This window comes from Patella vulgata, chromosome 3, assembly GCF_932274485.2.
Source record: "Patella vulgata chromosome 3, xgPatVulg1.2, whole genome shotgun sequence".
Taxonomy (NCBI): Eukaryota; Metazoa; Mollusca; class Gastropoda; family Patellidae; genus Patella; species Patella vulgata.
This window is the reverse complement of record NC_065881.2, coordinates 81,076,421-81,091,100: the sequence shown is the minus strand read 5'-3', so window position 1 is coordinate 81,091,100 and position 14,680 is coordinate 81,076,421. Positions and strand designations below refer to the sequence as shown.

Genomic DNA, 14,680 nt, shown 5'->3' with positions numbered 1-14,680 from the left:
AGGGTTTTACTATCTCCATTAAAACCATCTTTACTAAATGGGTTTATTGTCCAGAGGTAATTTGTATCGTGTGGTGTTTGTAGATTTTTTTGAGGTGTTTGTCCAGTTCTTGTATTCAGTATCTGGAACGTGACCTGAGATTTGAAAGCATCTTTCATCATTTTAAGGTAGATGTATAAACAGTTGCCTCTGTAATACTCTAAATTAAGATACAACGGAGTACCCTGCATGACAAAACATGGACTTGAAAAAATATTTCCATTAACAGCACGAATTAAATTAAAAGTATGTTGTATTGATTGAGTATATTCAACCAGTCCTATTGTATTACGTAACACCTCGTCACCAACATCGTCCAACTTCAGACTTGGTATCTTAAAATCTGGAATATAAAACGGTTTATTTTCTATAACCGTTAATCTGTTTCTAAGATCAGGAAACCCATCTAATAAATCCAAAGAATCACCGATTGTCAGATCGTCATATAATTCGGCATTACCTGTTTTTAATTCATCGATTAACTTGACGAGTTCTTCGTGCATCTGGTTAAGATTATGTTCATCGACTTTCGATTTCGTGATATCGCGTTTGATTATTTCACCTTGAGATTTTACTGTTTCACAAATAACCGTAACTTGTTGATCCACCAACTTACAGGCTGTTGTGATTGATTTGTGGAGGTTTGACGATGACGTTTTCACCACATCTCGACAATCACATAGTCGTTGTATCTGTCGGTCTATATCATTCTTTAGTTTCTCGAGACTTGCTTTAGCCGCTTTAATAACTTGATCAGTGTCATCACTGTTTATTATTGTATGATGTTCGTGTTCTTTCTTTGAACATTTAGAACAAATTACTTTGGAACAGTCTGAACAATAAACTGCAAACTTCTTCTGGTGATGTTGACAAATCACATGGCGCAAAGGTTTGACATCATTCGTGTCGTCTTCGTCAAGTGATATGACGTAATGGTTCGAATCTCCAACAAACAAATCATGAGTAGTTTTACACGAACCACACAGGTATTTGTCACAATCTTTACACCTGAATTGTGACTGGATATCCTTATCACAAATATTACATGGTGGGTTACTTTCAGGTTGATGGACGCTTTGTCTTTCTTCAATGTAAACATTAGAAGCCAAGTCCTTCACCCCACCAGCAGGGATTGGAATAGTACGTCTACACAACGGACACATAAATTCGCCATTTTCTTCAAATTTACTGACATAATCACTAAGACAACTCTCGCAAAATGAATGAAAACAGTCCAAGATTTTAGGCTTCTTGAAGTCGTTTAAACAAATACTACAGTTCAGACGATCATTTTTCTCCGCCATATTGCTTTGACTGTCTGTCCGTGTTTAACAATGATATTATTATGTAACCATAGTCACTATGTAAATATGTGTCACGTGATTGCAATATAAAGAATATGTATATCATTTATTGACGGTGGCTATAGTCAATAAATACAGAGATGGACCCAATGTTAACCTTAATAAACAAGTGGAGGACATTAAGAGTTTTGACTAAGATAATTCAAAATTACCCCACAGACCAATGACTATACAGGTTACACTATAGTATACTACACCACATTACAGGCTGTAAAATAGATTATCCCAAGACGGATATATAAAAATGCATAGCCTTGTTGTATATTTAGTTATACCTGATTTAATCGTCAAGTATAATAGGCTATATACATGTGTACATAATGCTAGCTCTATACGCTTCGCTTACTGTATTGTGTAATGGATAGGTCTAAATAAGTAGTGGACATATTCTTAACATAATTACCCGATTGGAGAGAGAGAGAGAGAGAGAGAGAGAGAGGGGGGGGGGGGGTTAACGTCCACTCGTTTAACATATGGTTCAGTTTTATTTCAATGACTCGCTAGTGCCTACGAGTATGTAGCAGCGAGTGTGACCAGTGCCGGACCACACAAGTACGACCCTTCCCCCCAGGAAAATTTTGAAACTTGACAACCGCAAACCCATTTTCCTCCAAGCATTTCAAACTAAAGCAGAAGAAGGCAAATTTTTGATTTCCTGAAACAATTAGATAACAGAATGACCTAAGAGCACTATCATTAGATCAATTGGAGTATTCTCTTCAATGTGAAAAAAACAAAAACCTTTAATTCTCCGTTATGAAAATAATGCAAATTATAATATACATACAGTACACGTATTTGACAGTTCTGTTGACGCACATCACAGAATACTAGTACACTTATTTTTTTTGTGTTGTTTGTCAGTCATTTTTTTCCTATCTTTTCTTTCTCCTGTCCTGTGTCCCGTTCACTCCCTCCTTCTTTCTTTTCTTTCCTCCTCTTCTCCTTGCTTTCTCTTTTCTTTTCTCTTTTCTTTTTTCTTTTTTCTTTATAGGCTTAGGCCCACGTTTTTTAATGAGCTTAGGCCCACCGGTCACGGACAGGTGGACAGGTGGGCCCAGTCCGGCATTGAGTGTGAGGGTGGGGTGGGGCTGAGAAATCCCAAGATGTTGGACAGGGGACCCTGCTCCTTGTACAGGCAGGCATCGAACAGGCCACCCAACCACCCCATTTGACGAATGGCTATTTATACGGCTATAATCTATAATATGTCCACTGCAATGGGGATATATTATATTTTTAAGACGGACGACCGAGATGGCGTGTGAAATGAAATGGGGTTTAACGCCCTACTGTTCTGCTCCGACTGGGCTAATGGGAAATTTTGCCCGTGCACTCTTATATCGAATTCCAACTGTCATGGGATCTTTTACGTGCATGCCAATGTATACACAGGACCTCAGTTTTTCGACCCATTGTTCGGGTCTGTGAAGAAAAATAGGACATAAACCCCATTTTATATCATTGGTTGGCACTAGAAGAATGGTATCGTTTAGAACGGGTTTTTTTTAGCGCTGGAAAGTATGCATATAGTATATAGTTTACTTTCAAAACAGTGTGCTATTATTGATAAAAATCGTTTAAGAATTACAAAAAAGGTTTAGTTAGTACTATGGCTTACAATACAATAGAACTTAACCCCCCATTTTATATCATTGGTCGGGTTTGTGAATACAATAGAACGCAAACCCCCATTTTATTTCATTGGCCGGGTTTGTGCATACAAAACATTTAACCCCCATTTTATTTCATTGGTCGGGTTTGTGCATACAAAACATTTAACCCCCATTTTATTTCATTTAATTTATATCGCTGTGTTTGTTCTCCCTCCTTTCATTCGTTTCGTCATCCCTTTATTATTTAATTCATCTAATGTTTCATGTTTTAATAACTTTTTAAACTTTCAATCAGTTTATTTTACCTGGAGCCGCTGGCCTAATCTAATGTACCTGCATCGTGACAGTTCAGACATTAATCATTTTAACTGTATGGTAGACTTTATACATATATAAATTCCATTAATCGTTATCATTGTCTTTTATATACTCTTATGATAAATAGTCATGGACATTTGACATGCGGGGGGGTGGATGGCTGAATGGTTAGCACGTGCGCGCAGTACCATAAAGTCTGTCATTGAGTCAACTGGAGTGGTTTCGAATCCCCGGTTGTACGTGACAAGGAGTAGGGTCGCCTGTCCAACCTCGTGGGTTTTCTCCGGGTCCTCCGGTTTCCTCCCACTGCTAAAGACCCCTACGCGCAAGCGAATTATTGAAATAAAATTAAAAACCATATGTTAGTCCCGAAATGACCTAGTTTGTGTCGAGTCGACGTTAAACCCCATTTCTCTCTTTCTCTCTCTCTCTCTCATTTGACATGCTTTGAGAGTATGTTCTTAGATGAAGAACTTATCGCCCCAACAGAACCACTGAGCTGCACGTGCGACACGCAATAGCGCCATACACGTGTAAGGGGTTCATTGTCAAATTTGACACTTCAAGGAAGGGTTGATGAAAACTGCAGTTTATCTATCCATGTTAGCTTTCCTATTAGTTCTTACATAAGATTTACTGTTTAGTGTATCTTTGCTTTAGTGTGTTACGTTTGATTTGATCGGGAGACGTGTTCGTCGACGTCAACGTCAACCGACAACACTGCAAGAATTGGCCGTGGCACTGCAAGAGGAGTGGGCCAGATTGCCCCAAATCGTGATTGGATGGTTGATTAGGAGCATGCCACGACGAATTGCAGAATGTCTGAGGACTTACTCATTATTAAGACAAAAATCAAAAACGACCTTTTTCACTTTTGACAGTTATCTCTTTGCGAGTGAAATGGGGCCGTCAGATAAGCCGTCCATATGAACTGTTTATTTTCATGTGTAGTCAATTGCATAGGCCTACGAGCTGGAGGGGCTGGGGGGCGGCCGCCCCCCATTTTGGGCACCAAATGCTGGGAAAATTTGGGCACACAATTGTACTTTGTAAAAGTTGTATAAAAAATATTGCGTTCTTGAATGTGTCCAATTTAACAGCGAATTTATTATTATTATGTAACATACTAAGAACCTAACTACATTTTTTTTTCACCAACCACCACCACCCCCCTCCCCCTGTCAAACATTTCCCCGTACGCCTATGGTCAATTGGTCTGTTATTAACATACACTGGTTACCTCTAATAAAAACAGCAGTGCATTTCCGCAGTTTTGTATTGTTTCTGAATATCCCCTACTTTTTTTTGAAGAGTATATGTTTGTTTATTCTAACTTTAATATTGATCAGTATATACCATACTAGCTTCTTTAAATATCGAATTATACATACATTGACCATTCTAGATTTTATATCGTTTCCAGTGTTAAATATTTTCAAGAATAATTCCATTGTTTATCTATTACCGTATATTGAAGGGCGACATGGATTGTACCATGGACCATTTCGTCGCGACAAAAGTTGTTTATCTATTACCGTATTGAAAGTTCTCGTTTCTACAGGTTAGTGGGATCGGAGTCTTAAGTCTAAAATTCGCATGCAAGCGATTTATTCCTGGCAAACTGAGAACGATCTTGAAAACCATGGGTGTAAACATATAGGCCAACCAGCGGAGAATATATCAGTTGTTATACCCTAGTCCAGTGGTCAATACACAATCGAAAGAACGACGATTTAAGCAGATGCTTGCGGACAACTGACTAAATCTATGATTTAGATACAATGTGGAAAGTATCCCGAAAGAAACTTGAAACGTCTTTCAGTCATGGAGAAAAGTGAATACTAGTAGAGGCTAAGTAAAGATGGAACGAGATAGTCCTAGTCTAAAACAAAGGGGGAAAAGGACGAAGTTGCTAAACACACATTACCCCAGCAAAGTGTCTCTTGACAAATGTAATCGTGGTTTGAGGGATTGGGGAGTCTCTTGTAAACAACCATTTTATTATGAATGTTGAATCTTTAAAATCCAAAATTGGTTCAATTCCATTCAGTGTTAAACATGCATTATGCAAGAGGTAAATCTGTCTATTATATAAACTATTAATTAGACATGTATTAACAAAACAAGACCATAATCAACTCTCGATGCCATCTTATGTGTCCGATTTTCATTGATGATGATTAACCGCAAAAATGGATAATCAGGACTTTGATAATTATCGTAACAGCGGTAACAATGACAATCGGGGCTACAGTGATTTTAAAATAAAGTTTTCGCGGCTTAGATTGAAGCAATTTGACTGAAGTTTGCAGCATAGAGATCTGCCGACGTAGGCGGCCCGTTGCTGAGAGCCCTTGTGACGGAGGATACGGGGATCCTCCCTCAGAAAATTCTAAAAATTAAGTTGCCGTAGATAAGATTTATAGAACCTTTCTGTTAGCTGAGATACAAACTGGAAACGACGAAAACCAAATTAAATTGGGTTTAACGGTCTGCATTTCTGCTCCAACTGGGCTTATACAGATGGACATACGTCATGCAGTGTGTGGGGGAATATTTACCCGGACTAGGTTGTTTTTGCTTATTCTCTTCTCCCGTGTTCGATCCCGGTGTTGACCGAGAAAGTTCCACAGTAATTTCCGGCGTACTTTCCCATTGTCAATGGTGCGGGATGGAGGCCTGACAGGGAACAACATTGAGTAATTCAGATGGGACGTGAAATCGGGGTTCCACGTCCATGTTGGCGTGTACTTTAAAGAACTCTTGACAGCTGGAAATCTTGGCTGTGATATCATATAGGTGGAAGCGGACGTTAAATAAAGCTATTTCACACACACAGCTGGAAATGGAAATAATATTAAATTGTAGCCAGACAAACCTTCCCTCGTATCACATTGTATAGAGTATGTCCGTCTTCATTATCTCAGTTGGTGCAGACAGATAGGACGTCAAACCCCATTTCATTTATATTCTTCCCGGCGAAAAATAAGGGCGACATATTGATTGTACCATGGACCGTATATATATAGATGGACAGACAACGCCCACGTAGCCTTCAGAATTTAGTTCCGCGGTACATGATTTAACGTAAAGCGTCTGGTCATTTCGCCGTGGCAAAAGTATATACTATGCTGGCTGATTGGTATCGTGATGTCGACCTTCATAAGGCGGCAAACTGATAACTCGACAAACCGACATCACGACATTTTAACCCGACAGTATGATTTTGTTTTTACGCGACATTACATTTGTTCAATAAATGAAATGGGGTTTACCGTCCTACTGTTCTGCTCCGGTTGGACTAATGAAGACGGGCAAACAGTATTCTCTGAGGGACACTTTGGCCGGATAGCGACGCTACAGCCTACTCTTATTTTCAATTCAAACTGTCAAGGTCTTTTTTTACGTACACGCCAATATGTACATCGGATCTCAGTTTTTCGTCTCATCATATACGATATCCCTTCCCAGACCCTCTGTCCAGTTTGGGGGTTAGGGGGTACCACGAAAATGGTATAATGGTATAAATATCAATTAACGTCTTACTCACTGAATCACCACGACCCCCCACGTATCACGGTTATATAGAATGAATCGATGTATTATTATAATGTAAAATTAAATAAGACAAACGACCTTGATACTAGTAAAACAAATATAGAATCTAATAATCTTTATTCTCGTAAAGACCCATTGCAGAAATAATTTTATCACCCAATAATACATTCTACAGTAGATATCGCTTGTGTGATGTATTTCATAATCTACTGCGATATCTCCTTAGGAGATATCGCTTTACATGAATTTGATTGGTCAGTTGAAAAGGAACTACTTTTTTTATTTTCAAAGAACAGTTCATTTATTATTAAAAGTAACATTTTTTTTTATTAAAAATTAACTATTATTATTCAATTGATCTTGATGGAAACACTGGGTCAATATAAAGGACTTGTGCAATGGTTTAATTGCTGTCAAAAAATGATGTATCACTACGCCGTAATGTTCAGTTAAAGGGAAATCTACAGCAAAGAATTATATCTATCTATTTGTGCATGTAAGAAGGGATTGGGTGATAAATAAAATCTCCTACTCGTCTTTTTTGATATCAAAAAATATCAACACTCGTTGATAATGTAAAAAAAAACTCGGCAGAGCCTCGTATTTTGTTACTTTATCAACTTGTGTTGATATTTTTTGATATCAAAAAAGACTGGTAGGAGATTCCGGTTGTACGTGACAAGGAGTAGGGTTGCGTGTCCAACCTAGTGGGTTTTCTCCGGGTCCTCCGGTTTCCTCCCACTGCTAAAGACCCCTAAAATTAAACCATATGTTAGTCCCGAATTGACCTAGTTTGTGTCGAGTGGACGTTAAACCCCATCATTGGCTGCACTTTCATGAATAAGCAATCTCGGGCAATGAAATTAAGCACGTGGTACATAACTGAAAACGGCGACATTATTAAGTCTATATATTGCATTAAAATATGACTTGTTGATTTAGAGTCAAATCGACTAATGGCATAATGTAAACATATCGACATAGTTTTTGTCATTTTGAGGTGAATTTAATGCGTCGAGTCGACTTATTAAGTCGATTTTTTGTAATATAACTCATGAAGTTGACATATTTTAGTTCGATGTGTTGCGATATTATCTCAATAAGTAGTGACCCAAATACGCTTCCATAGATTATGGACTTGTCATGTGAATAGATGTCTAAAAAATAGTTTTTATAACATTTGAAGCCAAAACAAAGACATGCTATAGGCCGATTTATCTCTTACATCATACATCTTTAAATAAATGATTTTGTAAGATGAAGATATGGTTTAATCAATTTTTGACCTTTAAAGTCTCGATGCGCCATTTGCATCTTCGCAAAAATATCAAATTTCTCACGGCTCAATACACGTTAGTATATACTCAGATTGATTAAGAAAATAAAATCAGAACACGGGATTGAATTCAATCAGATGTAAACTAGGCCTATCGGGTTTCTACCGATACCGATAAAAGACAGCGGCGTCTTGTTACAAAGCGAACAGCATAGATGATAAAATTTCAATTCCACATATCTTTGTAAATACTGAACGGAACTGAACCATTTTTAGACTGATATTTCTATTAGAGATTTGTCTGTTACAATCATGTTGTTTGAACTTTTTTCTTATTGCTAAAAATGGCGCATCGGGACTTTAATAACCCAATACTGAATACGGCTTTTTCTATATCGTTTCTTCCTGTCTATTATTCACATTTTTCAGCCGATCATCTGAAGAAGAAACTTTTGAATATGAAAACATGACGTTCATGTTTGCAATATGATGCGCCTTTGTTACGAAGATTCCAACCTTGCGTTATTTATTTACATTTAATTCCAAACTAACAACAAAAAGTATATATTTTATGTTGTTAAATATTAGCAATCGCCATATCGTGATTTGGGGGTGTAAATGTTGCTTTAATTGTTACGGTTTCGAGTTTATTACTAACTACATTAAAACCCAAACCTCGATCTATTCTCCAGGAGTATTGGCTTTGTTTGAATTGGTTTCGCCAAGTTTCAGTACCCAGTGTTTCGAGCGTGACCTCAGAATCAAAAGCAATTCCAAATGCAATGGAGTACCCTGCACAATAAAACATGGACTTGATAAAGTCTTTTCGGTGGCATTATCAATAAAAATAAAAGTATGTTGTATTGATTGAGTATATTCAACCTGTCCTATTGCATTAGGTAACGACTGACAGTATTCCTCCCCCAACTTCACACTTGGTATCTTAAACTCTGGAATATAAACTAAAGGTATGTTGTATTGATTGTCTCTGAGTATATTCTACCTGTCCTATTGTATTACACATCGCATGGCCACCAACATAACCCAACTTCAAACTTGGTAGCTTAAAATCTGGAATATAAAACGGTCTATTTTCTAAATCCGTTAATCTCTTCTTCAGATCAGAGAACCCATCTAATACATCCACAGAATCACCGGTTGTCAGATGGTCAGATAATTCGTCATGACCTGTTTTTAATTCATCGATTAAGGTGACGAGTTCTTCGTGCATCTGGTTGAGTTTCGCTTCATCAATCTGGGATTTCTTGATATCATGTTTGATTATTTCACCTTGAGATTTTACTGTTTTACAAATAGTCGTAACTTGCTGATCCACCATATTACAGGCTGTTGTTATTGATTCGTGGAGACTTGACAATGACATTTTTACCACATCTCGACAATCACATAGTCGTTGGATCTGGTGGTCTATGTCCTCCTTTAGTTTGTCCAGACTTGCTTTAGCCGCTTTAATAACTTGATCAGTGTCCTCGGTGTTTATTATTGTATGACGTTCGTGTTCTTTCTTTGAACATTTAGAACAAATTACTTTGGAACAGTCTGAACAATAAACTGCAAACTTCTTCTGGTGATGTTGACAAATGACATGGCGCACAGGTTTGACGTCATCCGAATCGTCTTCGTCAAGTGATATGACGTAATGGTTTAACTCCAAGCCTCCAAAAAACAAATCGTGAGTAGTTTTACACGAGTCACACAGGAATTTGTCACAATCTTTACACCTGAATTGTGATTGGATAGCCTTATCACAAATATTACATGGTGGGTTACTTTCAGGTTGATGGACGCCTTGTCTTTCTTCAATGTAAACATTAGAAGCCAAGTCCTTCACCCCACCAGAGGGGATTGGGATACTGCGTCTACACAGCGGACACATAAATTCGCCATTTTCTTCAAATTTACTGACATAATCACTTAAGCAACTCTCGCAAAATGAATGAAAACAGTCCAAGATTTTAGGCTTCTTGAAGTCGTTTAAACAAATACTACAATTCAGACGATCATTTTCTCCGCCATATTGCTTTGACTGCCTGTCCGTCTTTAACAATGGCATTATTATGTCACCATAGACACCTTGTAAATATGTGTCACATGATTCCAATATAAAGAATATGTATGTTATTTATTGACTGTGGCTCTATTCATTAAATACAGAGATAGGTCTATCTATTTTTAACCTTTGAATAACTGTTTAATTGTTATATTAAGTTATACCTGATTTAATCGTCAAGTATAATAGGCTATATACATGTGTACATATTGCAGCAATGCTAGCTTTATACGCTTTGCTTACTGTATTGTATAAGAGGTGGACATATTCTGAATTGCTCATAATTACCCGATTGGCTAGAGAGAGAGAGAGAGAGAGAGAGAGAAAGGGGTGGGGGGTTAACTTCTACTCGTGTAATATATGGTTTAGTTTTATTTCAATGATTCGCTAGAGCCTACGGGTATGTAGCAGTGAGTGTGTGTGTGTATGTGTGAGGGTGGGTGGGGTTGAGAAATCCCAAGATGTTGAACAGGGTATCCTACTCCTTGTCACGTACAGGCAGGCATCGAACTGCCCCTCCCCCAATTGGCGAATGGCACGGCTATAATCTAACGCAATGGGGATAGTGCAGGACGGACGACCGAGATGGCGTGTGAAATGAAATGTTTTTTTTTTAACGTTATGCTGTTCTGCCCCGACTGGGCTAATGAAGACGGGCATACGCCATACAGTGTGCTATGAAGCAAATTTTGCCCGGTCAGCAGCACTATGGCCTACTCTTATATTAAATTCCAACTGCCGAGGGATCTGTTGCTTGTATGTCAATGTATACGCGGGACCTCGGTTTTTCGTGCCATCCGAACGACTAGACAGCAGTCCTTGTCAGGCCCCCCTTCCTGCACCACTGACAAAATCCCGATGAACTTTCTCGGCCAATGCAGGGATCGAACACCCGACCCCCAGGATAGCAAGTCAGCGCCTTACCCACTTAGCCACTGTGACCCCGAGATGGCGTTTAATTAGATAGTGTGGGCGGGAATGCCACTGTCCGGGCAAAATCTTCCTCACTTCCTCACAGTACACTGTATGACTTACACCCGTTTACATTGTTCAGGTCTGTGGAGAAAAATAGAACATAAACCCCATTTTATATCATTAGTCGGGTTTGTGCATAAAATAGAACTTAACCCACCATTTTATTTTATTGAATTTATATCGCTGTGTTTGTTCTTCCTCCTTTCATTCATTTCGTCATCCCTTTATTATTTAATTCATCTAATGTTTCATGTTTTAATAACTTTTTAAACTTTCAATCGGTTTATTTCATGTAGTACTAAAAAGATATAATGATTTTGAAAATATATGTCAAGATTCTGTATCCACAAAAGCAGGGGTGGGTACGCGGCCCTCCCCCAGAAAAAAAAAATTACCTCACCGTAGATGAGATTTATAGCACTTTTCTGTTAGTTGAGATACAAACTTGAAACGACGAAAAATAAATTTATATGGGTTTATTACCTTCCTGCATTTCTACACCAATTGAACTAATTAATGGACATACGCCATGCAGTGTTTGAGAGAATATTTGCCCGGACTAGGTTGTTTTTGCTTATTCTTCCTTCGTGTTCTATTCCGGTGTTGACCGAGAAATTTCTCGGTATTTCCGGGGCACTTTCCCATTGTCAATGGTGCGGGATGGAGGCCTGACAGGGAACAACATTGAGTAATTCAGATTGGACGAGTAACCAATGTGCCGTATACACGTTGGTGTGTACTTAAAAGAACTCTTGACAGCTGGGAATATTGTCTGTGATATCATTTAGGTGGAAGCGGACGTTAACTAAAGCTATTTCACACACACAGCTGGAAATGGAAATAATATTAAATTATAGCCAGATAAAACTTCCCTCATATCACACTGTATAGAGTATGTACGTCTTCGTTATCCCAGCTGGTACAGAAAGGTAGGACGTCAAACCCCATTTCATTTATATTTGCCACGGCGAATAATAAGGGTGACATATTGATTGTACCATGGACCGTATATATATATATATATATATATATATATATATATATATATATATAGATGGACAGGCAACGCCCACGTAGCCTTCAGAATTTTGTTCCGCGGTCCATGATAGTACGTAAAGCATCTGGCCATTTCACCGTGACAAAAGTGTATACTATGCTAGCTGATTGGTATCATGTCGTGATGTCGACCTTCATAAGGCGACAACCCGACATTTTAACCCAACAATATGATTTTTTTTACGCGATATTATGAAATGAAAAAAGGTTTAACGTCCTACTGTTCTGCTCCGGCTGTGGTGATGAAGACGGGCATACATTATCGAACTTAGTCAAGGTATTGATGTAATGAAACTATACTATAATTACCAATCAATTAGAACTATAATGTTATTGTGTCCCAAAGCATCAACCAATCAAATTGCTTATCTCTGCTTACCATGATTAGAAAATGCTCATCTCCGGACTCATCACCTAATAAACACCTAGTTTGTGTCGAGTGGACGTTAAACCCCATCTCTCTCTCTCTCTCTCTCTCTCTCTTTCTCTCTCTCTCTCTCTTTCTGTGTACAGGCTGCGCAATCGATATGTTTCACAGAGGTATTGCGAAAGTAGCTTATTTACCCCTGTATAAGATGACTGACTTTGAAAGTTAAATGCATTCTACACGTGACATATCACGTGGCGTCATTCATTGGCTTGAGGGCGCGTGCATTGTTTACTTATTTAGTATACCCATTTAAACTAAATTTTAAATATTTATTATCCAGATATATTTCAAACACCATTATTTACTTTTCTAATACTTAAAATATTTTTATAAAATTTAATTTACAGTAGGAAAACAGTTAAATATTGCGAGTTAATTAACTCGCACCGATGTTATCACACTTAGTGATTGATTGTAGCAGCATAGCGAATATTCACTACTGATCAGTGTGATAGTATATGTGTAGTCTATGAATATATTACCACATGCTATAAAATAGAATGAATAAATGAAATGAAATGGGGTTTAACGTCTTACACTTAGTGAAATTCATTGTGCACACCCTCATACCTTGATTGTATATTGTGTTGGCTTCCAACATTATATGTATAATTATTTGTATAATCTAGTCACTTAGTGTACAGTACATATGATGTTATCGGGATAATACTTTCTTATAAGTTCTAGTTAAATTTAAGTACATTAGGTGATATCTCAAGTTAATTTTATCAACAAGGGTTTTCCAGAGTCAAGTTGAAGAATAGAGTTAATCTTTTTCTAGTTTCCAGATGGTCTGAAATTCAATGTTGTTGAGAATGCCTGAAAACAACAATCTAATGATTTGTGTTTGAATAATAAAGATAACAACTTGTAACGCCAGTGGAAACTATTAGTACTATGTACTATTTATTGAAATCTCTAATATTCATGAATACTGCCTATATATGTTTTGCTGAATGTATAATGAAGACAACACATTTAGTTTATGTTAAAGTTGTAGTACTGTTACCGTATATCGAGCAAGTAGCGTAAATAATTAAAATCGTGAAATGTTGACGGAATGTTTTCAATGTTGACTATGTGACTTTGTGATATTTCGAGATACTTAATGGTGTTTATCAAAATTTGAAACATTTGCCAATCGAACATGAATATTTTTTATTCTCTGAGCGACAGTATGTCTTTTTAAATTTATGTTTTGTTTATTAAATTAAAGTGATTTGTAATTATTTTACTAGTTCAGTTGAACAAACAGTTGTTTAAGAATATTTACAAATATTTTGTTTTAGATTCAGAATTTTATGTTTGTAAGAATATTATCTACTCTGCAATGAGTTAGACAATGCACTCGCACTTACAATGTTTGTGAGAATACTCAATTGCATTTGTTCTAATATGGAGGAGTTTCGAAATTAATATCTGCATTATTATTATTATTGATACAAAACATTTGTTTCAACAAGTATGTTTTCATTATTTCTTATTGTCAGTACAAATTTTTCATCAGTTTGACACACAGTGTGCAGCTGAATAACATTCAGTTCTAATTTAAAATCTGTAAATGAATTACGTGATGTTCTTAATGTAAAACTTCAATCTGAAACATCTCAATATTGGTGAGGCTCTGTAGTTGTTACAACTTGTCAGCTTATTTGCAGTAGAAGTTTGAATGTTACAATGTGAAGGTCTAATTTATCAACAACATTCTTATATTGAATACAAGATGAACATTTGTGATTTTGTATCCATGAATGGTAGTTACTTTTGAATTGAATGATTTGACAATTACAAGGATATGTTGCTAATAATAGAACTATTATTACAGCCATGAAATAACATGCAATGTATTAACAACCTGTCCCACCTACATGTTGTGTGATAATGACACATTCATCAAGCAACCCTCTACCTTTCGACTATAATCTGTGCAGGAATCCACCCCTTTATTGAGTCAGTAGTTTAATAATTTTACTGTAA

At 37.1% G+C, this 14,680-nt stretch overlaps 1 protein-coding gene across 1 annotated transcript; it reads right to left on the bottom strand.

Moving 5' to 3' along the window:
* Positions 1–6,997: 6,997 nt before the first annotated feature.
* On the bottom strand, positions 6,998–10,245 carry LOC126816110 (E3 ubiquitin-protein ligase TRIM56). Its single transcript, XM_050542316.2, has one exon. The coding sequence runs from the start codon at positions 10,243–10,245 to the stop codon at positions 9,115–9,117; it is 1,131 nt and encodes a 376-aa protein (XP_050398273.2). The 3' UTR covers positions 6,998–9,114.
* Between the last annotated feature and the right edge of the window lie 4,435 nt (positions 10,246–14,680).

What these genes read in the sequence shown, in the direction of transcription:
- LOC126816110 (XM_050542316.2), bottom strand. Translation starts at nt 10,245, where the DNA reads ATGCCATTGTTAAAGACGGACAGGCAGTCAAAGCAATATGGCGGAGAA.